At 44.4% G+C, this 27,152-nt stretch overlaps 1 protein-coding gene across 1 annotated transcript in view; it reads left to right on the top strand.

Moving 5' to 3' along the window:
- Positions 1-6,640: 6,640 nt before the first annotated feature.
- Positions 6,641-27,152, top strand: part of LOC147440863 (uncharacterized) — a 63,370-nt gene continuing 42,858 nt past the window's right edge. Inside the window, exons 1-2 of the mRNA XM_086482667.1 lie at positions 6,641-6,848; positions 7,288-7,552. Of these exons, the coding sequence (XP_086338793.1) occupies positions 6,734-6,848; positions 7,288-7,552 (380 nt within the window). The 5' untranslated portion in view covers positions 6,641-6,733. The remainder of the gene's footprint in view (positions 6,849-7,287; positions 7,553-27,152) is intronic.

Raw genomic sequence — 27,152 nt, 5'->3', positions numbered from 1 at the left:
CCTTCACACATGGGTGATAGAATTCACAAGGAGGTTAGGGGTCCAAAATAGCTCTGGGCTGTTTTCACCAAATGCAAAGGGAAGGCTCTTTGCCAAATGCTTTCGCCCATGGTTCCAGATTGAAGACCTGTGGCCTTATGCAAGATCTTCACATGGGTGAGAGAATTCATGATGACATCACTAGGTAGGTTCTATTGGATAAACATGTAGTGCTTGACAATTGTGGTGCCCTTACGAAAGTACACAATGATAGAGTTCATGATGATATTGCTAGACAAGGCTATTGGAGAAACATGTTGTGCTTTTGGCAATGCTTTGGTCTATATGTATGAAAAATGTGGAGCACTTACAAAAGCACATAAAGTTCTTGATGGGATTTTTGTTTAAGCTATTGTCTCTTTGCAACACGTTGATTGAAGGATATGCCCAACATGGATATGGCAAGGAAGATCTCAGTTTATTGAACCAGATGCAAAGGGATGGACTTTCTCCAAATGTAATCACCTATACTTGCACCTTGAAGGCCTTTAGCCTTATTGCAAGACCTTCACATGGGTGACATAGTTCACGATGAGAATAGGGGCTATTGGAGAAACATGCTATGCTTGTCAATGATTTGGTTGATATGTCTGTCAAATGTCGAGATAAAGAACATAAAGTTCTTGATAAACTTTCTGTTTAAATTGTCTCTTGGAATGTGTTGATTGAAGGACATGCCCAACATGGCTGTGCTAAGAAAGCTCTAGGCTATTTCAACCAAACACAAAGGGAAGGCCTTTTTGCGAAATGCAATTACCTACCCTTGCACCTTGAAGACCTATGGTCTTACATAAGACCTTCACATGGGTGAGAGAATTCACAATATTGCTAGACTGTGCCAATAACTAATTAAACTTGATCTCTTAAACTCTATTTGCAATTCCAATACTGTTAAAAGGACACTTTTACAATGTAATTAACTTTGATTCATATTGTCATATTATAGATACTCTCCTCCTCATTAAGTTAAGTTTATATCCTACACCCTTTGTATGTGTTTTAGTTCTTGCAATATGTGCCATATGAAGCATATATATTCACAACAATGAACGTTTTGAATAGGCAAGCACGACTCCACCTCAACAAAACTACAACATTGATAATAAGAACAACTTACAAGAGGCGCCCGCGGGGAGTGTCTCTCCCCCTCTCTCTTAGTCTCTCTGTCGTAGGCTTTTGATGGGAAAGAGCAATGGCAACATCATTTCTCCCTCTCTCTCACTCTCTCTGTAGTCTTGTCGCATTTGGCCTCTTGCTCTCTCTCTCTCTCTCTCTCTCTCTCTCTCTCGCTCTCTCTCTCTCTCACACACACACACACACACACACACACACACACACTGTGTCACAGCAACTGACCATAGCTATACACACACACACACACACACACACACACTTGGTCATGACTTCTGACCTGGATAGTATCTATGGGGCTCGGTTAATGTTCTAAATTGCCATTTCTGGCCACAATATATGACCTTCAAATACTCAAACCTTTTTTGAGTTATGACACACTATGTCACAGCACAGCTGACCATAGCTATACACACACACACACACACGCACACTTGGTCATGACTTCTGACCTAGATAGCATCTATGGGGCTCGGTTAATGTTCTATTGTGGCTTTAGGGGATTGTACCTTATGGTTTACATGCTAAATGACTGCCTTGGGGCTGTGGTGGCTCTAGCACCTCATCTGGAGGGGGTGGTAGACTATACTCCGAATCATTGACTGAACTCAAACAATTAAATTGAGTTGTTCAAGTAAGGGATTACCCTATGCTGTACAAATGCTTGATTTGTTATCACATTGGTTGATATTAGAATTTACCATAAAATTAAAGCCTTCCCAACATCTTGTGTTGGCTACCCCATGGATACAGTCCCTTACCAGTTTTAGTTTTAAAGCTATAACCTATTGCCTGGCCCCTCAAAAACCTGGGCAGCTGTCGAGTTCGCTGTCTCCACTTAAGTTTTATCAAGGTGTTGCGACTTTCATACTGTATCACTGCCCCGCTCTGATGGAAAGTTGCCTGCCTTGGCTTCCCTACCTCCCACTCATGAATAGAATCCTACCCGGATTACCTCGCACATTCATCAAGGCTAGGCGGACGCGACACCACCTCTAATGAGCATTTTGTCGGAGTGCATCCCTGCTTCCTCCACTAAAAAAGGTGAGGGTGTTTTTCTCCCCTCACTTAGGCTTGGTCTTCCTTAGATGCTTGGAAATCTACTTGGCATGGCGACTGCTCACAGGTTTCGTTAAATCTCATAACTTCAAATCCATGCTCTGATATTCGACTATAAAACATAAATTTAATAAAAACCTTATTGAAAACTAGTCTTTTTGGATTCTTTTATCTTCTCACATTGGCAAAGGAGCTTTTTCTTTGGATGCTTGACTGGTAATGACTGCATAAAAGTTGACATTAAATACTAGTAATGGTGCTGGGTATGCATTAAAATTTTGGTGATAGTACTGGTTTGGGATTCTTTATCTGATACTTACTGAAACCTAGTGATGGTGCTGGTTATGGATAAACTCTGATAATGATATTGGTGAGGATAGGTTTTTTACCTTGGCATAGTAAAAGAATATGATTATTTTCTTGCTGGCTTCCGGTCCTACTCACTGAGTGTAGAAATCTGTAAAAGTCTTGCCCACTAACTGACTTTAATGCCTAGTTACTTGCCACCAGCTGGTTTTTTTGGTCTCAAATTTCTCGTATAATTCTGGAATAATCCTGGTATAATTCACATCAGTATAGATTGTTGTTTGGCTTCTTGACTGATCCTCTGCTACTACTGAGCAGGAATATGACATCTAACACTTTTTTTAAAGAACTAGAAGGTAAGCATATGGGCTGATTGCCTAGTGGTGGTGCTGGCTATGCATAGTTTGTTTTGGTTACTAAAATGCTGCCATATTTTGGCTGCCATTTTCTGGTACAGTTTTGACCACATATGGAATGCAGTTTAACCTCTCTACCTGTTAGTTATGTGTTAAAAAAAAGGGGGGGGAGCTTGTAATGGGCCTGGACTAGCTTGTCATACTTGCAAGTTACATATTCAGGCTCAATCTAAAGGAACATTGCAATAGGGTACACTGGTTTTTTTGTGCCATTTTCTGGTTCAGATTGGGTCACATCAGTAGCTGGTGATACTTGCAAGTTACTCAGGCTTAATCTAAAGGAACATTGCATAGGGTACACTGGTTTTTTTATGCCATGTTCTGGTTCAGATTGGTTCACATCAGTATATGGAGGGGTTTTGGCTTCTTTTTCTGGTACTAACTGATCCTCTGCTACTAGGCTGAAGTATAGCAGATACAATTAGATTCCCGATACAAGTGTTGCTCGATATTTTAAAGTTTTGACAGTTACTTGAGCTTACTTTATGGTTGCTGGTTTGAGTATTGCATACTGGATCCTACTTGGATATACTGCTCTGTTTTTTACTGGTTTCTGACTGGATCCTACTTTGATAACCTTAGTTAATCTGATGATTGAAAGCTTGGTAACACTACTGGTTCTGCCACCGAAATGGGACTCTAGCAAAATATATGAATAACTCTAGCAAAAAATAAGGATGCAAAATCCTCGAGACTTTAAATGTGCAGGACAGTAGCTAGTAATTTTTTTTTAAAAGTTCGACATGGATAACAACTGATAGATTCTTTGAAGCCTGCCATACGTAGCCAAGTCTAACATGTCTGTTGTCTTGACTATAAGGATGCAGGTGAGAATTCTATCTTGGCTTAAAGAGGTTTAACTTGCTGCAGTCCGACTTTGGAAACATTTGATGCTGCAATTGGGATAGTTATTGATACCTTTGTACAAATTCCTTTGGAATGATACTTCATTCTTACTATATTGTACAGTTTTGATTCAAAGACTCAATTGTTTCTGTACATATCTTTGCCTTGACATCTTTAGCCAGTTGTCTTTTTGAACATCTTCTTCAATTGGTGTGTTATTTATTTGATTTAACAGCTACACACACACACACACACACACACACACAAGCAATCACTGCCTACATTAGTGGGATGGTGAGCTCCAGGTAGTGGGAGGTCATCAACGAGTCTCTCTCTCTCTCTCTCTCTCTCTCTCTCTCTCTCTCTCTCTCTCTCTCTCTCTCTCTCTCTCTCTCTCTCTTTGACGCGGAGAGTTGAACTTAAGACCTCTTGAATAACATATCTTGAGTTCAACTCTCCTCGTCGAGTATACTAACAATCTTGTACTTTTTGATCAGGCTTTTGTTCCTCCTGATGGAGCTATAACCTATCTTGAATCCATTCTTCCTCAATCCATTCTTCTTTAGCCCATTTTTCTAGCACCACTAAATTAGCCTCCTTTGGAGGTCTTTGTTTGCTTTGGAGGTCTTTGTTGCTGCTGGGGTGGAGGTTATTGATTCTATTCTTGAGGCTTGTTATTATCATTGTTATTGTTATTGTTGTACTTGATGATAGGAATGCCTCTATCATTTCTGTGTCTACACCACAGTTCACAATCAAGAAGGCTTGTCTATGTCCTACTTAAAGATCTATTGGGATAGTTTCCTACGCCGTTAATACTCTCTTCTTCTTCTCCTCTCTCTCTCTCTCTCTCTCTCTCTCTCTCTCTCTCTCTCTCTCTCTCTGCCTAGGGTGAGACAATGGGGGAGATTAAAAAAGTGCCACATTAGTGGCATTCTTTTAAAAGCTACACCTACTAAGGGGGGGTTTAGACGGCTCGTCCAAGGGAAAAGCAAAGGGGAAGGAGTCCAGGTGGCATCCTTCCATTCGCCCAAATAGGAAGAAATAGTTTTAGGACCTACCACCTCTATGGGCAACCTCCTTACCCCAAAAATGCAAAGCTTCAGCGCTCTTTTCAGCATGGAATTCGAAGCAGCATTCAATTGACCTACAGTCTATTATTTTGCCCATTGATGCCAATAGGGCACCGTTGATTGTGTGAATGGAGAGCAATGGAAAAGGCGCATACGGGTCCGACAGACTCCAACTACCTCTACACAATCTGAATTCGCCCTAATAATACTAACCTCATGGTCTGAGAAAAAAATATTAAAAATTGCACCACGTGATTAGACAATACAGACCATGAGGTTAGTGAGAGCCGAGTCACCCTATGTTTTTGAGATACTCGTGAAATTAAGTGTTAGTTTGTTTCTTTCCTAGCCCCACTGGATTTTTGCGAGAACAAACTCTTTGTCTAAATAAAAGCAAAGGAGAACATCGGCTCTTTCATTTTTCTTCAAATAGAAAAGGAAACAACCTAGAATCTTGAAGAGCTTTTAGTTCAGAATTCTCATTGGTGGTTGATCATGGTAGTAACTCCTTAATACAAAGAAAATGGAAAGTATTAGGGTAGAGGGGCCACTAAGGGTACATTTAACTGCACAGAATGACTCTTCAACATCCATGGATGGTTTTGGGCGCAAAATATGCGTAGCGAACAAGGCTTTAAGATGATATATATGGCTGTGGGATTAGTACGACACACAACGTTTGTAGCAAGCTGACACGATCTCCGATGTAAAAGGAGGTTACCAAGACATTTGAGATGGGGTAACGCCCATGTTGAGACATGATGAGACCAGGTTTGAACCATGTAACGCACAAATAGGAAGAGCCCACATCAACTCATGTAAGCCAACAACCCAAGCTCCCATGTACCATTATCGGGGGTGATTAGTCTCTTTGTTGGACCCTGTCTCACTACTGGCCCCTCTATCCTAGTATCACTACTATTTTCTAGGGCATTGTCCCTTTCATATTACTAATATCATAACATTATAGGTCTCCCCAATCTCAGAAAAATAAAAATTCTCTCGAAACATATTAAGTGTATAAGTGAAGGGCGAATTTAGGAAATGAAAAGACACATGAATGTGGAAAGTCAAAAAATGAATGAAGGTGGAAAGTCAAAAGAAAAATGAAGATGGAAAGTCAAAAGACCTTTTGTGTCCATATAAATAGGTGTTTCTCTTCTCTTTCATATTTTCTTTAACGTTTTCTTTTAATTCTCTTTGACGTCTCCCCCCCCCCCCCCCCCCTCTCTCTCTCTTTCTCAATGTTGTATTCATCAAAGTATTTTATTAAATACTACTGATGCTCCCAATGCATCGGCTATAAGGGCATTAGTTAGCGACAACTTTATAGCTTTTGCCAGCCTTGTCACTATATGGCACGGCTCTGGGTCAGAGGGGATCTAGGGCCCAAATTTGGGAACGTGAGACTTCCTTAATCTCAACTCTCGGATCACGCATTGAACTGGGGGTGAACTAAGGGTGAACTAACGATGAACTAGGGAGGCTAAGCTAGAGGTGGGTGAACTGGGGGTGAACTAGGGGCGCCTAAACTAAGGTATGATCATGTGCCATCTCAACATGGACAGCGACGCGCGTTAGTGTGGTGGTAAGGCATTCGTGTGACAATCGAGACGTCCCAGGTTTGACCCACACCCCGTGAGGCGGGTGAACTAAAAGTGAACTCAGAGCGCCATTTTTACCCGAGTTCACCCCTAGTTCACTGCACGATCCGACGGCCGATATTAAAGCCGCCTCGCGCCCCCAACTTTGGGCCCTAGATACCCCCTGGCCAGAGACGTGCCATATAGTGACGAGGTTTTGCCAGTTCAGAAAATGATTAGTTGCCAACACTGACCATACGCGTCGAGTGGCGGGACTCGTATGGAGAGTACAGAAGGGAGCTTCGAGGATTTGGAAGAGCTCCAATTTTTCAACCCACAGGGCTTCGACAAAGCGGGCAGGCGGATTCTCAGAATTGTGGGCAAGCATCTTCCAGGTATTATTGCCCCTTCTCTTTTGTCAAATCTCTCTCTCTCTCACACACACACACACCCCCACCCACCTACAGCCGAGGGTGGTTGGGCTCTTCAAATATCTTGCATTTTAAGAGAATACGAAGCTGTACATATGCTTTTACATGAAGCATTTTGTCAAAATCACACAATTTTTGTTTTGATGCATCTTGACGAGAGTTGAGAGGAATGCAGAGTTGGATATGTCCTGTCAAAAGTCAGCTTGCAGAACAGTTGACACACTTTTGTGACCTGTTTTGCTTTGCCTTGTGTTGTCTATGTGTATATATGTATGGCATTTATGGAAAATGCATGGAATGTTTTGTGTCATCCACATCTATGCTGGAAGTTTCCCTCAAAGTAACCTGATTTTTTTTGGTCAAGGATAGTCATGATGTGGGTAATATGGCGGTTGTTTTTCAGCTCCAATTGTGGATAACGTACGCTTGAAAGAATTCATTCAACACAAGATCTTCAAAGAAATTCCCACTGAGCAGTTTTGTGTTGTCTACTTTCATTCAAAAGTATCAAGGAAAGACAACAATCCTGGGGTGTTTAATCTTAGGTGGTTCTATGAAACTTTACCAACAGATGTTAGGCAACGGTTAGAAGTTGTGTATTTTGTGCATCCTGGTCTCTTAGCGAGGACACTTCTGGGAACACTCGGGCGCTTTTTCTTGAGTGATAGGTATGTCTTGGCTTTTTCTCTGTTTAACCTTTTGCGTGATATGGAAGTGGTTTTCATTGATTGGGCGCTTCTGGTTTATTTTCATTTGCATCTTCTGGTTTTATTTTCATTTGCATTTAGTTTCAACACTTATTTGCACCATCTGTATTTCCTAGACGTAAGACTTCTACCACACTTTTTTAGTGTGGCAATCAAAGTAGAAATGGGAGCCACTAACTAAGCATGCAAAGGTTGATACACATGATAAATTATTGCCACACTGGGTAATGTGACTGCAATGGAACTCTTCAAAAACTTCAAATATTTTGTGTGCTTCTAAGTTTAGGATCTTCTCTCCTCTCTTCTAAGAACTAAACATGTTTTGGGACCAAAGCATTGTTGATAATGGGAGTTGCTTCTGATCTGAAATATAAGACTTCAATAAATCCAAAACCAGTGAATTGGCTATCTCAGATTTTCCGTCTATCTGCAGGTGGAACGAGGATGAGAATTGCAACCGTGTGCCAATGTTCTCCCAGATTGCTTGAAATGAACTCGTGGAGTGGATCTCCCGGCTACACGGACCACCTACAAACACGCCTCGAATGAACCACCTAACCATAGCCACCATCCGGTAGCACCCGCTAAGATTGAGACTACACGTGACTGGCCAAATCTGAAGAATGTTCATGAAGTTAGAAGCTTCTTGGGCTTGTGTTCTTACTACCGACAGTTCATTCGAAAGTTTGCAGAGGTAGTTTCTCCTTTGCACATATTGACACAGAAAGGAGTCCCCCTTTCTCGTGGGGACTGACAGAGATGACTGCCTTTTAGACGCTTAAAGAAAAATTGATTATTGGACCAGTGTTGACTTTGCCGGACTTGCAAAAGTCATTTGAAGTATACTGTTGTCACGTGCACATCTAATTCTATGTGTACGTGGACAAGCTACTTCATGACATGGGTTCAGTTCAGTTAGATTAGGAAGTGATCTGTCACTTTTGTGAATCTGTTCGCAGTCCGTGCATGTCCAAACACTTAGAGTAGATGCATATCCTCTGGTTGCACACCGCATGATCGTCAGATTTCTATCAGAACCCATCAAGAGCATTTTTACAGTGCATAGACCTATTTTTCCTATTTTTGACATTTTTCACTTATTATTTTAAGTGACTTTTGTTGGGAATTGGGTAGGGCAAATTAGCCAAGCATGTATATAAAGAAACCTAGCGCTAGCACTTTCCGGCAGAAGAGGCGGCAGGAACCTTGTGTTCATCAGGCACCTTCTCAGCAAGACCCCCCCGGCGGAACTCCTAGCGTTTTCAGCCCCAAGAACAACCAGCGTTTTTAGTCTTGCAGAGCCTCCAGCGTTTTTGCATTGCAGATCCACTTGGCGACAGCAAGACAGCAGGAACCCTAGCGTTTTTGCAACGGAAGACAGATTCAGCCCTAGCGTTTTTGGATCAGGCAGCAGCCCTAGCGTTTTGCAGATTCACCGCGACGGAACCCCAAGAAGCACCAGCGTTTTCAGTTTTCAGCAGTCAGTTTCCGCAGAACAAGTTCCGAACCTTGCAGATCTCACCTTCCCACAGCAGATCCTCACTGCACGGTCAGATCCATCGAAGTTTGCAGTTTCAGCCTGGAAAACGCAGATTTCAGCATCTGCGTTTTCAGCGCGTTGTCGTTGATTCGTCGTCATCGACATAGAGTCAGAATTCAGCAGATAAAGATTTGCAAATTTCAGTCCTTAGCATTTCAGATTTCAGCCCGTCTCGTCGTCGTCCTCATTGTCGTGGACATCATCGGCAAGTCCAAAGCATTGTAGAGATGTGTGCAATCAATAGTAGACCGCTCTCGCCATAGAGAGTGGGGCCTTCGGAGGAGGGTTTGATAACATTCTGGTGTCGTATTCTTCTCTCTCTATCTCTTAGTCTCATGTACCTTCATTCACAGTGTTCTCCACTTGTTTGTGTCCATTGTACTCTCTCACTAAAGGAACGGAAGGCTGTCCCTTCCGTAAGTAAAAGGAACCCTTGAGCACAGTTCGGAGCACTCATCTTGAGCAAAGTTCAACACTCACTTCCGCTGCACCTTACATCGGTATTGAAGCTTTGGTAGGGTTCTGTATCACTCAAGGAAAGAACCATAGGAACCACAAATTTTTTGCTTGTTGCGGTCGCACGTAACCCAAGTCCACTTGGGCGTGTCGATTCCTAATTGTGTTTTTGAAGAGTGACAGTGTCACGTGACACATCCCAACCCTATGTGTCCGTGGATAAGCTACACCATAACAGGGTTCCCGTCAGTCAAATCAGTTTAGATTAGAAGTGATCTGGCACTTTTGTGAGTCTATTCGTAGACCGTGCATGCCCAATCACTCAGTGTAGATGCATATCCTCTGGTTGCACACTGCATAAGCAAGCATTTCCATCAGATTCCATCAGAGTCAGTTTGGAGATTTTTCAAGTGACTTTATCCTATTTTTTCCCATTTTTAACATTTTTCACTTATTTATTAAGTGACTTTTGTTGGGTACTCAGTAGGGCAAATTGGGTAAGTTAATATATAAGCAAACCCAAGTTAGCACAATAGGGCAGATGAGCAAAGGGCACAGCAGGCTTCCCCAAGCAACAGGTGCTCCCTCCCTCTCTCAGCAAGAACCTCGTCAAGCTCGCTTGGTGAGGCCCCTTCACTTCAGCCCTAGCGTTTTTTGGGATCGCCATCCACTTCCTCTCCCTGGCGTTTTCCTTCCACAGCAGGCCATCGCCATCAAGTGTCCTCCCTTGGCGTTTTCCCCCGCTTTTGACACTCCTAGTCATTAACGTTTTTGGGATCGCTAGCCAATCTGCAATTCCAGCGTTTTGTGTAGCGTTTTCAGCATGGAACCCACAGCCATGGCAGCATTTTTAGCAAGCATAACAGCAGGTGCAAACAGCCCTAAAAACGCAGCTAGATAGAGCAGGTATCTCAGCGTTTTTCATCACCATAGGACCCCTGACAAAACCAATCATTTTCAGCCATAAAGACAGCAGTAAAACAGTCATTTTCAGCCACCAAAACAGCCCTGAAAAGCAGGTAGAAGACCACAGATTTCAGCCCTGAGTCGTCGTTATCATCACCGTCGTCATCGGCGTAGACCCCGGGTGTCGTATCTCTTTTCTCTCCTTCTCTCAGTCTCATTCACTTGCAAGCACTATATCCACTCACTTTGTTCGTGATCATAGCACTCTCCATAAGACGGAAGGCTCTCTCCTTCCCTAAGAACTAAAAGGAACCTTGAGCAATAAAGATCACTAATCTTGAGAAAATACAACATTCATTCCGCTGCACCTTACATTGGTATCAGAGCTTTGGAAGTGTTCTGCATTACTCAAGGAAAGAACCACAAGAGCTTGTTGCGGTCGCACGAATCCAAGTTTACTTGGGCGTGTCGATTCCTAATCGTGTTTTGTTGAAGAGTGACAGGAATCCCAAGAAAGAAGGGCTTGTCCAGCCTCCCCTTGTGTCTCTTTTCACTCATTGAGAGCGGACTGTGCACTTAGCAGCCGGCCAATCGACGTGAGGTGGGAAATAGCAACCTTGGTGTGAGCGCAAGGCCGCCAAGGGGTGCGCCCGTGGAAAGGAGTAGAACTCGGGTGAAGAGAAGATCCTTCTCCAACGTGATTTGCAAGCGAAAGAACACCTCAAGAACCTCAAGAACCCAAGAACCAAGACCCTCAAGAACCCAAGTTCCTCGTGAACTTAAGAACCAAAGATCCTAGTGCATGGTCGTCACCCGAAGCGGAATGGATACTTCGCATACATGTGATGAGCATGAGACAGGCGACGAAGGATTCTCCCCACTAGGAGATTTTTCCAACCCTCCCCCTTCGCCATCTACACCACGAGTTGTTCTAACTCCTATGCAGATGATGGTCAAGTCAATGATGGACATGATGCTGGCACAACAAAAAACGACTCGCATTACGATGGAACGAAATGAAAGAAACGCACTACAACAACAAGAAGCGACTTGCCTTACTTTAGAAGCGAATCGAGTTACGTTGGCACAACAAGAAGCCAATCGCCTTGCTTTCGAACGCGAGCGCGATGAACGAAATGAACGAAAAGCAGAAAGGGACGCCGAACGTGAAGCTCAAAGGGAGCTACGCACTCAAGAATTTATTTCCCATGTGCTAGCCTCGAAGACCGAACCACCCAAAGATCGTGGGAGTTCATTAAGTGGCGCAAGTCACGACGCGGATTCCAACCATCCAGTCACAGAGAAGTTGACTTTCAGTAAGTATGACGGTAAGATGGATGCTACAGTTATTCATTCTTGGTTGCATCAATTTAATGCTTATTTTGCGACAACTAAGAAGACGGGAAATAGCAAAGTTTTGACGGCAGCTATGTAGCGGTGATGCCATCAATTGGTACCATGCATGGCAAGAGGCACAACTAGCCACGCACCTAGAGGCAGCCGACGATTTCACGCCCCTTTCCTTCGATTGGGCTGATTTCCAAGACAAGCTCAAGGCGCGGTGTCACCAGCGTGTGACTACTATCTATCCTTTTTGTTGATTTCTTTCTTATTATTTATTTACTTTCACTTTTTGGAAACACCCCTAAGGAAATCTAACTGCCCTGCATTGCATAGCTAGTGTGGAACTGTCCAGAGGGAGTCCAGGCCTGAGGGCAAGAGAGCACTAAGGTTGGACAAGGACTATGGTTAGCCAAAGTGGGATCATTGACTAGCCAAAGTGGAATCCTTTGCTACAGAGGCTACATTTCAGTTCTGGGTGTGGCTGCAGTGTACAAAGGGGGTCAGATGACCTAGAAAGATACAATGGCAGCATCTCCTAAAATTTAGGGAACTGCTATTTTGGGACATGAAAATGTGTTTGCGTCATTACCTCCGGAATGACAAGGAGAACATTTTCTTACTTTGTCGTGAAGTCAACTGGGCAACCGGTTGGGAGATTTTTAGGCGGCAACCCCGAAACGGGAAAATGCTTGTAAATGCGCCAAGTGGCACATTCTGTTGCACTTTCCTCATGCATGGAGAAGTGGCGCTGAATTTTAAGCTGGGAGAGGCTCATTTTCAGATTTTGTCACAGGTTAAGAGCTATGGAGTGCTTGCTTTTCTCCTATGTACAGTGCGGTGCCAGGAGTGATGCCCTGCACGCTACGCACTACCCTCTCTCTCCCCTATGGCAGTATGTTATGCCCCTCTAGTGGGCTTTTCATTTGACCAATGTACAGTTGTGTGGGTTCATGCTCGATTGCCGAGGCAAGAGCGTCTTGCACAGGTACTGGATTAGCTAGCGGCTAATCCCCCCGCAGGTACAGGTGAATTCGGAGAGGTTTCACGCCAGAAATCTCGTCCGATTCAAAGGGCAAGTAGCCCTACAGGTGCGGGAGCTCGAGGACTTGCTACGGATGCGACCGGCACGCGAAACGGAGCCCAAAACAGTAAATTACAGCCTGCTGTGTATTTTTGCAGGTTTAGGGTTTTGGCCCTAAATGGTCCCTAATACCCCTAGGAGGTTCGGGGACGCGAGGGGACCGTTGTAGAGGTGATCTGGCGCATTTTCGGGGCTGAAAACAGAGAATTCAGCGTGCTGCAGATTCTCGCCAGGTTTTGCAAAGTGCCCGTATGCGTCGGGAAAGTCAGTCAATGCGTGGGAATACTGACTGTGAAGGGTCCTAGTACAGCTATGTTGTCGAAATCGGGCCGGAACAATTGAAATTCAGCCAAGTTTGTGCGGGGCAGCTTGTAGGGAACCACAGCGTTTATTCCCTCTTTTGAACAATAAAGAAATACCGAAAGGGGCGCCTAAGTTAGGGGCCAATCTGGTGTCGGTCTACTCATACAGGTGCAATCTAGCAGCCTGTATCCCTCTCCCCTTTGTTGTGTCTTGAAAGTACAGGTAAAGTGGATGACAAATTAAATGGGTGAAAGCAAATAAGGTTTAAGTTTCTACCGCCCTTTTTGGATTGAACAGGCCGGTTACATGGTTCCATCGACGGGATTAAATCACTTTTTCCCATAGAAGTGAGCCTTGGTCAGTTTGGGCTTGAAGACAGAGGGGATCATAGACCAGACACAGGGAATTGCAATTATGGCTGACAGACCAGATGATGTGACTGAAGAGGTTTCTTCTTCACAGGGTCAACAGACACATGAAGTGGGTGAGTCTTCAAGACCACCACAGACGGATGATGATATATTCAGGACCCAGTTGGCTACTGCTGTGGCTATGTTCACACAAGTAATGCAGAACCCGAGGTTTTTAGCCTTTCTACAACCTCCTGTTCCGTCTCAGCAAGTTGGGTCACTGGATCATATTCAAAAGCTTGTTAAGGCTCGAGCATAGGTGATTCATACTGCATAGTCAATGGAAACACCTGTACACTTGACAGAGAACATGCAGTCTCCACAACCTGTGCCTAAGGTGCAAGAACAGGTGGCTGAGATGCCAGTCTTTCAAGCTGTATCAGCTCAGCCAGCCACTTTTCAGCAGCCTGTAGCTGGTTCTAATGGGCAGGGAAGCAACCTACAGGCTATGCAACAAGTCTTCCCACCACCTTCAGTACACCCTAGCTATTTTGGAGGTGGATCGGTATTCCAGAGCATGGCTGGTCATGCACCTGGAAATCAGTTTTACATGCCAGGAACAGTGTTTGGGGGTGCTCAAACGATGATGCCCAACCCCATGTATGGTGTCACGGGCATGCTACCAGGGTTTCAAAGCACTCAGGGCCAATTTGGGATGCCACAACCAAATTTTGGTATGGCTGGAATTACAAATCAGCAGCCAAATATGGCATTTCCAGGTCAACTTAATTGCGGTCAGGGAACACAAATGAACCCTAACAGTGTTCCCATGTTTCAGTCACTTCCATATGACAATTTAACGCCGCTGAAGAGGCCAACTCCGTACAAAGAAGGTGGCAAAGGTGTGACTTTCACGACCTTTACAGGGTTTGATGACAAGAAGAAGGCTCTCTCATTCCTCCAGCAGTTTGACGAGGCCTATGCAGGGGGAAACTTTACAGAGGCTTCAAAGGTCCGCAAGGCAGCCACTTTCTTGACAGGGAATGCGGGACAATGGTGGACAACTTTATTGCTTCAAGGGCAAGCTCCGTCCACATGGATTTACTTCAAGCAGATTTTTGTAGCAGCATGGTTATCTGATGACTTTGAAGCAGATGTCATGACAGAATGGCACCAGCTTAATGTTGCCACTTGCAAGAATCTGGATGACTACAATTGGAAGTTTTGGAAAGCTCTACTTCCAGTAACTTGCTATAGGTTTGTGCCATTGACAGAACAGATTGAAAAATACTGTTGTGGCCTACCCAAAGGATTGAGAAAATATTGCACGAAGACCAAAGTCACTACTTTGACGGAGCTCATCGAGGTAGCAAACACTGGCAATGGTTTGCTCAAGGGAGAAGATTGTGAATTCAATACTGGCGTCAAGGAAGGATCAGCCAAGAAAAATTCAGCGAAGAAGTATGTTTCCAAGGAGGTTCGTAAAGTGACTCAGGAGCCAGCCAACGCAGGGAAAGACAAAGCTACGGCTGAATCAAAAAAGGGACCAACGAAGAAATGGAAAAGACGTTTTCCTCGCAAGTCGGAGAACAAATGCTTCATCTGTGAGCAGACTGGCCACATTGGTTACAATTGTCCTACCAAGAAAAGGCCAGCTGATTCTGAAGACAAGGAGGACAAGAAAGGAAAGAAGCCCATGGCTGGTCTAGTGCCAGATATGGTGGGCGACAAGCCAAATTCAGATGCAAGTGAGCTTTGCAGAGCATGGGGAAAGGTCAGGGATCAAACAGTGCTTATCTTCTTTGATTCAGGTGCCAAAGCCAACTTCATTTCTCCAGAATTGGCTTCAAAGTTGGGAATCAGACCTGAAGAGATGGGGTATACAGCAGAGGCAGGTTTGGCATGTCCTGGCCATACAGAGGCTGTGACACCCATCATTGGAAAGTTGCGTCTACATATTCAGTCCTATGTAGATGCTGAAGAATTTTACATCATGCCACTGGACGGATGTGATGTGTTGCTAGGTATTCCTTGGTTGTTTCGTGTACAGGGAATCATGGATGCCTACAACAAAAAGATCACTATACAGAGCAGGGGAAAGACTCACATTCTGGATGTAAAGCTTAAAGGGGAGTCTATTCCCACTGTATCAACTTCTGCTATTACTTCTGTAATGAAAAAGCATCTTTCTGCGTACTTGGTTTTTGCACGTGAAGTGTCAGAATGTGATGAATCAAATTTATATGTGCTAGATAAAGAAAGGTCAATGTTTTTACAACAGTATAGTGACTGTTTTTCCGATTCATTACCGTCTCAATTACCGTCAAAGAGACCCGAGGACCATGCTATAGATTTGGTGCCAGGCAGTAGCCCACCAAATAAGCCTCCGTACAAGGTTAGTGCGGCTCAACAGAAAGAGATAATGGGCCAAGTACAAGAGCTGTTAGAAAAGGGGCTGATTCAGCCCAGTTCATCCCCATTCTGTTCTCCAGTGTTGTTGGTGTCACAAAACGGGAGCGTACACGAGCACTTAGAAAATCTGAAAATTATAATACTTTGCAAACATGAGAGAAGGGAGAAGATCGACACAGTATTGGGGACCAGAAGATGGGTTGTTCCCCCCCGGTTAAGAGTATTCTTTTATTCAGGGAGAATTCTTATACAAGCACGAGAACCCGAGGAAACCCCTCCGTTCTGTAATCTTAGACCCGAAGGTCGTGCTTTCCCGTAAAGGGCTTGGGCACAAGGCCGTTCCTTCCTGTAAGGGACTTAGGCGCGAGGCCGTACTTTCCCGTAAGGGACTTAGGCGTAAAGCCGTACTTTCCTGTAAGACGGGAGGTTCCTGCAAAACAAACCACACAAAGCAACAATTCTCAATGCGTATCAACACTGTATACCTTTCGCTCCTTACTTGGAGAATCGACCTCCGTACTCAGTCGTCATGCGAACACTTGCAAATTCTGTCGCCAGGCTCTACTCCAGAATCCCAGCGCTAGTACTTCCTGCTGCTCCCCGCTTCTCTGAAACTGAAACGTTGGCTACCCTTTTATAGGGTCTGACACCTGGCGGGAATAGCAGCCAAAAGCAGAATTGGGCGCTCCTAGAGAGAGGAGAGAGAAAATCGTTGAAGCTGGCGCTTTCTAGAGAGAGGAGAGAGAGAGAGATCGCAAATCACCCCCCTTGCGTAGGTTTTAGCGCTGGCTTTTTTTTTAAAGAGCCTTGCTTGCTTTATTTTATTAATAAAAGCTTGGTCACTTAAAAGTGACCGGCCACTTTAATAAAATAAAGTGTGAACCTGTTCAAACTTTAAAAACTCACTCAGTTAGTGAAAACAATGCTACACAGACACATTCCAGGCATCCCCGGGTGCAGGACACGACACAGATGCAATGCAGACACAGACTCCTCGCGGGAAAACATCTGTCCTCCCGCGATCGTTCCTGCTTTTCGTAAAAAGCTTCATTGAACCCATCTTTATTCTTGTGCTTGCGTTCTTACGCGTATTTTCTTACTCAGTTCGGATTTCCTCCTTAGCCTACGGGATGCCCCCTTACTGATGCACCCATCACCCATCATGTGACGCATCAGGGGCACTCGTAACCCGGCCCTTTCCACCGAACTTACGGAAACTCCTTCGCGATGTTTACCGTCACCCATCAAATGACACATCAGAGTTTGTCCGTTCTTGATGGCAGTTCCTATAGCTACAATCTTTTAACAATTCTTAGTGCACATAATAAAATATCCTAAAAAAGAGATTAATCATTAGAAATAAGAAAATAGTCCAATTAGCAACAGTTGGTGCAGAAAAAGGATGGCTCATGGCGTATGTGCATTGATTACCGTGCACTGAACAAGAATACCATCAAGAATAGGTTCCCTATACCTAGAATTGATGATATTATGGACAAATGAGAAGGAGCAGCTATGTTTAGCAGGATAGATCTAAAGAGTGGGTACCATCAGATCCGCATTAGATCAGAGGATGTGCACAAGACTGCTTTTAGAACAACGTTTGGCCTTTATGAATTTTTAGTGATGCCCTTTGGTCTCACAAATGCTCCTGCTACGTTCAATAGGATGATGGACATAATTTCTCGTCCACACCAGCAGTTTGTTGGTACATTCTTTGATGACATGATAGTCTACTCAAAGAATGAAGAGGAGCATAGGCATCACTTGGCCATTATGTTCGAAGAGCCACGCAGTCATAGGTTGCTCATCAATGCAAAGAAAAGTGAATTTTTTCTGGAAGAGATTCACTTTCTGGGACACATTGTCTCAAAGGATGGTGTCAGAATGGATCCTGCAAAAGTTGAAGCGATCAAGTCATGGCCAGATTTAAAGACGGTGCACGATGTACGAAGTTTCTTGGGACTATGCTCCTATTACAGAAGGTTTATCCGAAATTTCGCTGAGATTGCTTCACCTTTACATGCTCTTCAAAAGAAAGCAGTCACCTTTAGATGGACACAGAAAGAGATTTCAGCTTTTAATCTCTTAAAGGAAAAGATGGCTTCAGATCCAGTCATTGTGTTGCCAGATCTTAGGAAGTCATTTGTGGTCCAGTGTGATGCCTGTGGTAGTAGCATTGGTGCAGTGCTAATGCAAGATGGCAGGGTAGTAGCCTATGAGAGCAGAATTTTGCAAGGGCCAGAGATGACCATGCAGGTCTATGAGAAAGAGTTATTGGCTGTGATTCATGGGCTCTTAAGTTGGAAACACTACCTGCTAGGTGCAGATTTCGTTGTCCAAACGGACCATCAGACCTTGCGATACTTCTTGACACAGACAAAGTTATCTGAGAAGCATATGCGATGGGCAAATATCTTGTCCATGTTCCATTTTCAGATTGTGCATGTGGAAGGCAAGAAGAACGTTGTGGCTGATGCCTTGTCAAGGAAGCCACAAATTTCAGCTGTGTCGATTCCTTATCATCATGCACTTGATGATATGAGGGAACAATATGAAAATGATGAAGATTTTGCAAGGGTCTTCGAGCAGCTAATGCATGGACAACATCATTAACACTATCTTCTCAAAGATGGGTTCATGATGATGCATGGCAGATTGTGTGTCACAAAGCCATTGCGACGCAAAGTTATGGAAGAGAGTCATGTCCCACCGTATGCAGGGCATCGTGGTATTGATGCTACAGTTAAAGCGGTTGAGACATTCTTCTACTGGCTTACATTGAGAAGAGATGTAGATGCCTTTGTGCGAGAATGCCTAATTTGCCAGAAGGTCAAGGGTCAAGTTTGACAGGCAAAAGGCACCAGGGTTATTGCAACCATTACCTATTCCAGATAAACCATGGGAAAGTATTGCTATGGATTTTATCTCTGATCTTCCGAGAACGCAGACAGGAAACGATGGTATTTGGACCATTATTTACAGATTTAGCAAGCAGGCTCATTTTATTCCTGTCAGGAAGAAGATAAAACCAGGTCAGACGGCACGCTTGTTTATGAGCAATATTTTCAAGTATCATGGCATGCCACAGTCGATTGTTAGCGACCGTGATCCACGCATGACAAGTTTGTTCTGGAGAGGCTTGTTTGAGAATATGGGCACCAATGCTCAAATTCTCTTCGTCATTTCATCCTCAAACAAATGGGCAGTCAGAAGAGGCAAATTCTACTGTCCTAGATCTGCTGAAGTGTTATGTGTCAGAGCATAAAGGAAAGTGGGAGCAATATTTGCCATTGGTGGAGTATGCATACAATAATACAGTGCATTCATCAACTGGCAAGGCACCTTTTGAGATAGTTGAAGGTGGCAAGAAAGTTCCTCCCATACTGCATACAAAGGACAAGATATTTGAAGCAGATAAGTATGTTCAGGACATGGATGAAATGTATAAGAAGGTCAAAGTGGCCTTAGAAAAGACTCAGGCAAAGCAAAAGAAAGTAGCTGATCGTCACCGTCGTGAAGTGGTATATTCACTTGGTGATTGGGTGCTTTTATGCTTTGAAAAGGCAAGGTTAAAGAAGATGAAGGGCAAGGAAAGACTGTTTCCAAAGCTCAGTATGTGTTACTATGGGCCTTTTCAAGTGTGCGACATAATCAGTGATGTTGCATATAGGCTGAAATTGCCTGACAGTTGGAAGATTCACAATGCGTTTCATGTGAGTCTTCTCAGACCCTATGTGGGTGATGTGCCAAAAGATATGCCAGCTGAAGATCAGTCGGAAGTCGAGGAACTTGACGAGATCTTGGTCCCGGAACAGATTTTGGCACACAAAGAAAGGAAAGTGAAAGGCAAGGTTGCTAGGCGTTACTTAGTAAAGTTCAGAAACTATCCACCAATGGATGCTAAGTGGATGGAAGAAGGTGAACTTGTAGAGTCACCAACTGTGTTATCACTTTACCTTGAAGCCTTCGATTTGCAACCTGCCTTGACCCCTTGAGTTTCAAAGCTACATGGATTGTCAGTGTGACAATGGCTTCTGAAACAAATGATGTACATGGTATTTAAAGTGAGCTCAAATGAAATACCTGTTACATGAATGTTAGAGCTGTACAGATTGTCAGTTTGGCAATTGCTCTTATGGAATGTCCAAAAGTTTGGTTAGTGCTATAGAAGTGAGTATTTCTTGTCAGTTTGTCAAGGATACAGTAATTGCTTCTATTGAAGGGTACATGTGTAACTGCATTCTTGAACTGTCGGTTTGGGTATGCTCGAAAGTGTTACTGGGCCCAACGTGTACTATAAGACAGTGGCAAAATGTGTAGCTACCATTTTGTCATTGGAAAGTTAGTGACTCAAAGCAATGGCAGAGTGCGAAGCTACCACTATGTCATTGGGGTAGGGTTCACACGCAGGCAATACATGTGTCGATGAGGTGTTGAATACACAAGGGTTGACAATGAGCATGTATGTGTCGTACATGTGTCGACAGGTGTTGAATACATCAGTGTTGACTGCGAGCATGTACGACATAGATGCAACCGAGGACGTTTGAGATTTCAAGAGGGGGGTATGTCACCAGCGTGTGACTACTATCTATCCTTTTTGTTGATTTCTTTCTTATTATTTATTTACTTTCACTTTTTGGAAACACCCCTCTGGAAATCTAAGTGCCCTGCATTGCATAGCTAGTGTGGAACTGTCCAGAGGGAGTCCAGGCCTGAGGGCAAGAGAGCACTAAGGTTGGACAAGGACTATGGTTAGCCAAAGTGGGGTCATTGACTAGCCAAAGTGGAATCCTTTGCTACAGAGGCTACATTTCAGTTCTGGGTGTGGCTGCAATGTACATAGGGGGTGAGATGACCTAGAAAGATACAATGGCAACATCTCCTAAAATTTAGGGAACTGCTATTTTGGGACTTGAAAATGTGTTTGCGTCATTACCTCCGGAATGACAAGGAGAACATTTTCTTACTCTGTCGTGAAGTCAACTGGGCAACCGGTTGGGAGATTTTTAGGCGGCAACTCCGAAACAGGAAAATGCTTGTAAATGCGCCAAGTGGCACATTCTGGTGCACTTTCCTCATGCATGGAGAAGTGGCGCTGAATTTTAAGCTGGGAGAGGCTCATTTTTAGATTTTGTCACAGGTTAAGAGTTATGGAGTGCTTGCTTTCCCTCCTATGTACAATGCGGTGCCAGGAGTGATGCCCTGCACCCTACGCACTGCCCTCTCTCTCCCCTATGGCAGTATGTTATGCCCCTCTAGTTGGCTTTTCATTTGACCAATGTACAGTTGTGTGGGTTCATGCTCGATTGCCGAGGCAAGAGCCTCTTGCACAGGTACTGAATTAGCTAGCGGCTAATCCCCCTGCAGGTACAGGTGAATTCGGAGAGGTTTCACGCCAGAAATCTCGTCCGATTCAAAGAGCAAGTAGCCCTACAGGTGCAGGAGCTCGAGGACTTGCTACGGATGCGACCGGCACGCGAAACGGAGCCCAAAACAGTAAATTACAGCCTGCTGTGTATTTTTGCAGGTTTAGGGTTTTGGCCCTAAACGGTCCCTAATACCCCCAAGAGGTTCAGGGACGCGAGGGGACCGCTGTAGAGGTGATCTGGCGCATTTTCGGGGCTGAAAACAGAGAATTCAGCGTGCTGCAGATTCTTGCCAGGTTTTGCAAAGTGCCCGTATGCGTCGGGAAAGTCAATCAATGCGTGGGAATACTGACTGTGAAGGGTCCTAGTACAGTTATGTTGTCGAAATCGGGCCGGAACAGTTAAAATTCAGCCAAGTTTGTGCGGGGCAGCTTGTAGGGAACCACAACGTTTATTCCCTCTTTTGAACAATAAAGAAATACCGAAAGGGGTGCCTAAGTTAGGGGCCAATCTGTTGTCGGTCTACTCATACAGGTGCAATCTAGCAGCCTGTATCCCTCTCCCCTTTGTTGTGTCTTGAAAGTACAGGTAAAGTGGACGACAAATTAAATGGGTGAAAGCAAATAAGGTTTAAGTTTCTACCGCCCTTTTTGGATTGAACAGGCCGGTTACACGCGGTTTATGCCACCTCAGTACCTCGCACAATTGAAAGACGATTGGCGCTCTTTGTAGCAAAATTGTGTGCCAGTCATGTCTTTATCTAATCGTGTTTTGCAGCTAGGTACTCAATTACGAAAATCGGATTTTGAGCGCAAAGAGGCTTTTCTCTTTGGATTGGACGAGTATATCAAGTACGATGTCGAGGTACTCGATCCAATCGATCTCAACAAGGCGGTAGCGATTGCTCTCGCACAGGAGATGAAGCACAACAAGGGAAAGCCTAAGGAGAACAAGACTTCCACAAGTACCTCACGGACTTCTCTGAACCCTCAGAATGAATCTAAGGGTAAGGCTAACACAATTGCTAAACCTAAGCTTACTCCAGATGAAAAGGTAGCACAAGGAATTGTAGGAGGATACATCACGTCGGAAGAACAAAGCACTTATTCTAAGGAAGGTCGTTGTTTTCATTATCACATTAAGGGTCACATAAAAAGAACATGTCCTAAGCTTGAATCGAATGAATCTAAAGAACCCACAACACCCACTTCCTCTGTCAATGCAATTAATAATAACACGAGTGTGCCCCAAGTTTCTCAGGACCCTACCATTGATCAATCTCTCATTAAATGTTATGGTCGTACGTCGGGGCACCGTTTTGTCATATTATTTGACCCAGGTAGTATGCATGATGTGATCAGTTCCTCTCTTTTTGAGAGAGCCCGCCTCGAAGTTAGTTCGAGATCTCCTATCGAGGTCTCTGGCTTTCGTCCCGGTATGGACACTCTCATCACGGAGGAGTGCCTTGATGTGTTGTTTGCAATTCAATAGATTGCCTTTATTAGAAGATTTGTTGTTTCTCCTCTCTCAGGATGTGATATGATTTTGGGCATTCGATGGTTTCATGAGACTAACGCTCTCATTGATTTTGAGGCTAACACTTTAACTCTCAATGCCAAAAGTGATTCTCCTACGGTCATTAAGGGAGAGGAATTTGCTCATTCTCCATCTCTCATTGCTAATATTCAGGACAAGATTGAAAGGATTCAGGAGAAGGAGACTCTCTCAGTCTCTTTTTCTCCACAGCATGACACACAGGATTTGCATGATTATGAGAAGCATGATGATTTGAAGGATAATGATTTGCATGATGATTTGGATGACAATGACAAGCATGATGATTTGCATGATCAAGATGTGATTTCTCACAAGCATGATGAGCTGCATGAAGATATGTGATTGTTCACAAAGATGATGTGTTAGTGGATGCTTTTACTAGCGAAGCTAATCCCATTGCAGATTCAGTCAATCACGAAGGATCGATTTTGGCTCTCGAGCCTAGGTCCACAGAACCCTCACAGGAAGTATTATGTGTTCGCATGATTGATACGCACGCATTGTTCGAATGTTTCATTCGTGATGGTTTCCTGTATTTTAGTCAACATCGTTATGTGATCCCTTTTCCTAGGCATGACATATTGTATGTTGAGCACGTTTCTCTCATGGATGGGCACGAGTGTATGCTGATTTCTCATGAAAAGCTGAAAAGTATGTATGTCAGGAAGTCACATTCCATGTCTCTTCCTTGGCATGACACAGTTGTAGAAAGAGCACATGAAAGTATGAGCACCAAGCATGGGCATTTCCATTATGATTTGCCACAGTTGATGGATTTCGATCAAACAAAAAAGATTTGATCTCATGGTTTGCATGTGTTTGATGAACGGTTTGTCACTCCGTCTCTATGTTCATCTACATTGCATCCACAGTCTTTAGAGAAGACAATATTTTTTTCCTTCACTTTATATGGAATGGATATGTTCATGGTTTTGTGTTGGAGATGGTTTCAGGAATTTTCAGCCATGGAGATTCTTGAAGACGGAAGAAGCAGGACTCTAGACGAAGCAGGATTCTTGAAGACGGAAGAAGCAGGACTCTAGACGAAGTTGAAGTAAGGAAGGAGCCACAGAAGACTTTGTGTCGCTTTCGGCGCGGCCCAAAGAAGCAAGCGTTGCAGACCTTTATGAAGTTCAAATACTGCACGATCCACACATCAGAGTGGGCTGGCGAAGAGTCCCTTCCAGGATTCCGGATGCTATTGGCGATCTCCCTCGATGCCATACAGTTCGGTACCAGTACCTCACTTTGAAAAGGAGGGGATATCACGTGACACATCTCAACCCTATGTGTCCGTGGACAAGCTACACCATAACAGGGTAAGTCTATTCGTAGACCGTGCATCAGGGTTGTTCTCGTCCGTCGTACGTCTCGTCCCGTCCGTTCCGTCCGGCCATTTTTTTTAATTTTTAATTTTTTTAAAGTCTGTTTGACCGGCTTAAAAAACGTTGACTGCGCTTTTGACTGCAAGGAATTTACGTGACTTTTTGGCATAGGATCCCTCCTAGGATCCCCCCTCTCACCTCCCACATGCCTTGAGCATTGCTTTGGATTCCATTAGCTCCTCTCTCTCCCTCTCCCTCTCTCTCATTGCTTTGGTCCTTTACCTTGGATTCCATTAGGGCCTAGGCTCCTCTCTCTCTCTCTCTCTCTCTCTCTCTTATCTAACTCTCTCTTGTGTTCAAGCCTCAAGGGCAAGTGTGTACACTCTAAATCTATATAAGGATGCCCTCTTTCTCTTCTTCTCCATTATGTTCCAACTCAAGGCTCAAGCTCATGAGTCATTCTGAAGCTCTCAAGCTCTCCATTCCTCCGTGAAGCATTCCTCCATAGCTCTCAAGCTCTCCATTTCTCCCTCATAGCTCTCCATGAAGCATTCCTCCATTACCATAGCTCTCAAGCTCTCCATTCCTCCCAAGCTCTAGCCTCTCCATTCCTCCCTCAAGCTCTCCATTCCTCCATGAAGCATTCCTCCATAGCTCTCGAGCTCTCCATTCCTCCCTCATAGCTCTCCATTGGCATTCAACTTTCAAGCTCTAAATCTCTCAACTTTCAAGTGTTCTATCATGCCTCCCCCTCTTCATGAAGCTTTTGAAAAGCATTGCCGTTCCTATGAGAGAGTGAGGGACAAACGACACGTTTGTAGGTGGACATGCAAGTATTGTCCCAAGATCATGACCTCCTCCTCTACTCGACTCATCATCCACTTGACGAAGATGGGAGGTGAAGCCGGTCCATGTCCCAATATACCCGACGACATTTTGGAAGAGTGCAAGAAGAAGTATCTCCCTTTGAAAAGGCGCAAGGCGGGGATGAAGAGAGCCCAAGAGGAGATAGTGGCGCCCGACATTGATGTTACCGACTCGGAGGAGGATACAAGCGGCCCTTCTCCCTCTACCTCCATTGCAAGCGTTGACGCGACGGCAAGCTCAATGGCTACCAATAAGAAGAAGGCATCGGCAAGTGCTAGTGGCCGTCCTCCAAAGCAAGGGACAAACGACACGTTTGTAGGTGGACATGCAAGTATTGTCCCAAGATCATGACCTCCTCCTCTACTCGACTCATCATCCACTTGACGAAGATGGGAGGTGAAGCCGGTCCATGTCCCAATATACCCGACGACATTTTGGAAGAGTGCAAGAAGAAGTATCTCCCTTTGAAAAGGCGCAAGGCGGGGATGAAGAGAGCCCAAGAGGAGATAGTGGCGCCCGACATTGATGTTACCGACTCGGAGGAGGATACAAGCGGCCCTTCTCCCTCTACCTCCATTGCAAGCGTTGACGCGACGGCAAGCTCAATGGCTACCAATAAGAAGAAGGCATCGGCAAGTGCTAGTGGCCGTCCTCCAAAGCAAGCAAGGCAAGCCTCTCTCTTGCAATCGGTGGGTTTGAGCTCCGGTCCATTGTCTTTCCTCAAAGAGAGACAAAGGCTTGCGGACATTGAGATTGCACGCACCATCATTGAGTGTAATCTTGCTTTCAACATCCTTCGACTAGAGCTGTGGAAGAGGATGGTGAAAGCTATTGCGGCCGTCGGTCCATGTGAGGGGTGGACGGGTCCATCCTATGCGGACATGCGCACCAAGAAGCGCGACGAAGAGCGGGCAAGAATCGACAAATCCCTTGAGCCCGTGTGAGCCGGATGGGCAAAATATGGGTGCTCCATTCTCTCCGATGGGTGGAGCGATGGTAAGAAGAGGGGCATCATTAACATGCTCGTGTTATGCCCTCTTGGCACCTACTTCTTGAGAGCGGTTGATGCGGGAGCAAGAGGCAAGAAGGTCACGGGAAAATTCATCTACAAGCACATCAAGGCGGCAATAGAAGAGGTGAGAGTTTAAGTTGTCCCCTCTTCTTGTGCAATGTGCATTGTGCAATGTGTAGTATGTACTTACTACTTTTTGCCCTCTTGATAAGTGTTCTAAATTTTCTCTCTTTAATGTAGGTCGGGCCCGAAAATGTGGTGCAAGTGATCACCGATAATGCATCCAATTGCACTAGCACGAGCCGACTACTTGAGGCCAAATATGTAAGGAGTCTAGTCGCTAATCCTTAATTAAGTACTTAAACTCATGATTAAGACTTAAGAAATTGAAACTGAACTTAGAGCAAGACTTAGAAGACTCTGTGTTTGATTGATTGAATGTGTGATACAAGGGTTCCTTTTATAGGAATTGAATAGTCATCAGTGAAGAGGCATGTCTCTTTGTGAAGAGACATGACTTTAGGCGAAAAGACACATCCTTTTGGCGAAGAGCTGCAACCATTGGGTGAAGAGTCGCATCCGTATGGTGAAGGGGTGTGACCAGTCGTCGAAGGAGTGTGGCTTTTGGCGAAGAGGTATGTCTTTTGGGCGAAGGGGTGTGACCATTCGAGAACAGGAGTCCTCCTGGGTTAGTCACACTTCGCATCTGCATCTGTAATGAATCAAGAAGAGTGTAACAAGTCACAATCGTGACATTCCCTCCCATTTACATTAAAACCCCGTGTTTAGATGAAAGTCTTCCGCTTTTCAAAGAATTCTTGAAGGAGGTTTGGGTAGTGCTGCATATCTTCATCCGTCTGCCAAGTTGAGTCTGACTCATCAAGATCCATCCACTTGACAAGAAATTCTGTTGTGATCTTTTGTCTTGTTTCTGTTTGTCTTACATCAAGAATCTTTTCTGGAGCAAGAATTATGTGTTCATCTTCAATTTCTGGCACATAAGAAGATAAGTCTGGAATTGGCGAATCTCCTTGTA

Source organism: Adiantum capillus-veneris, chromosome 15 (assembly GCF_014529385.1).
Source record: "Adiantum capillus-veneris isolate H3 chromosome 15, ASM1452938v2, whole genome shotgun sequence".
Taxonomy (NCBI): domain Eukaryota; kingdom Viridiplantae; phylum Streptophyta; class Polypodiopsida; order Polypodiales; family Pteridaceae; genus Adiantum; species Adiantum capillus-veneris.
Note: the sequence above shows the minus strand (reverse complement) of the source record. Positions and strands in the feature narration are given on the sequence as shown.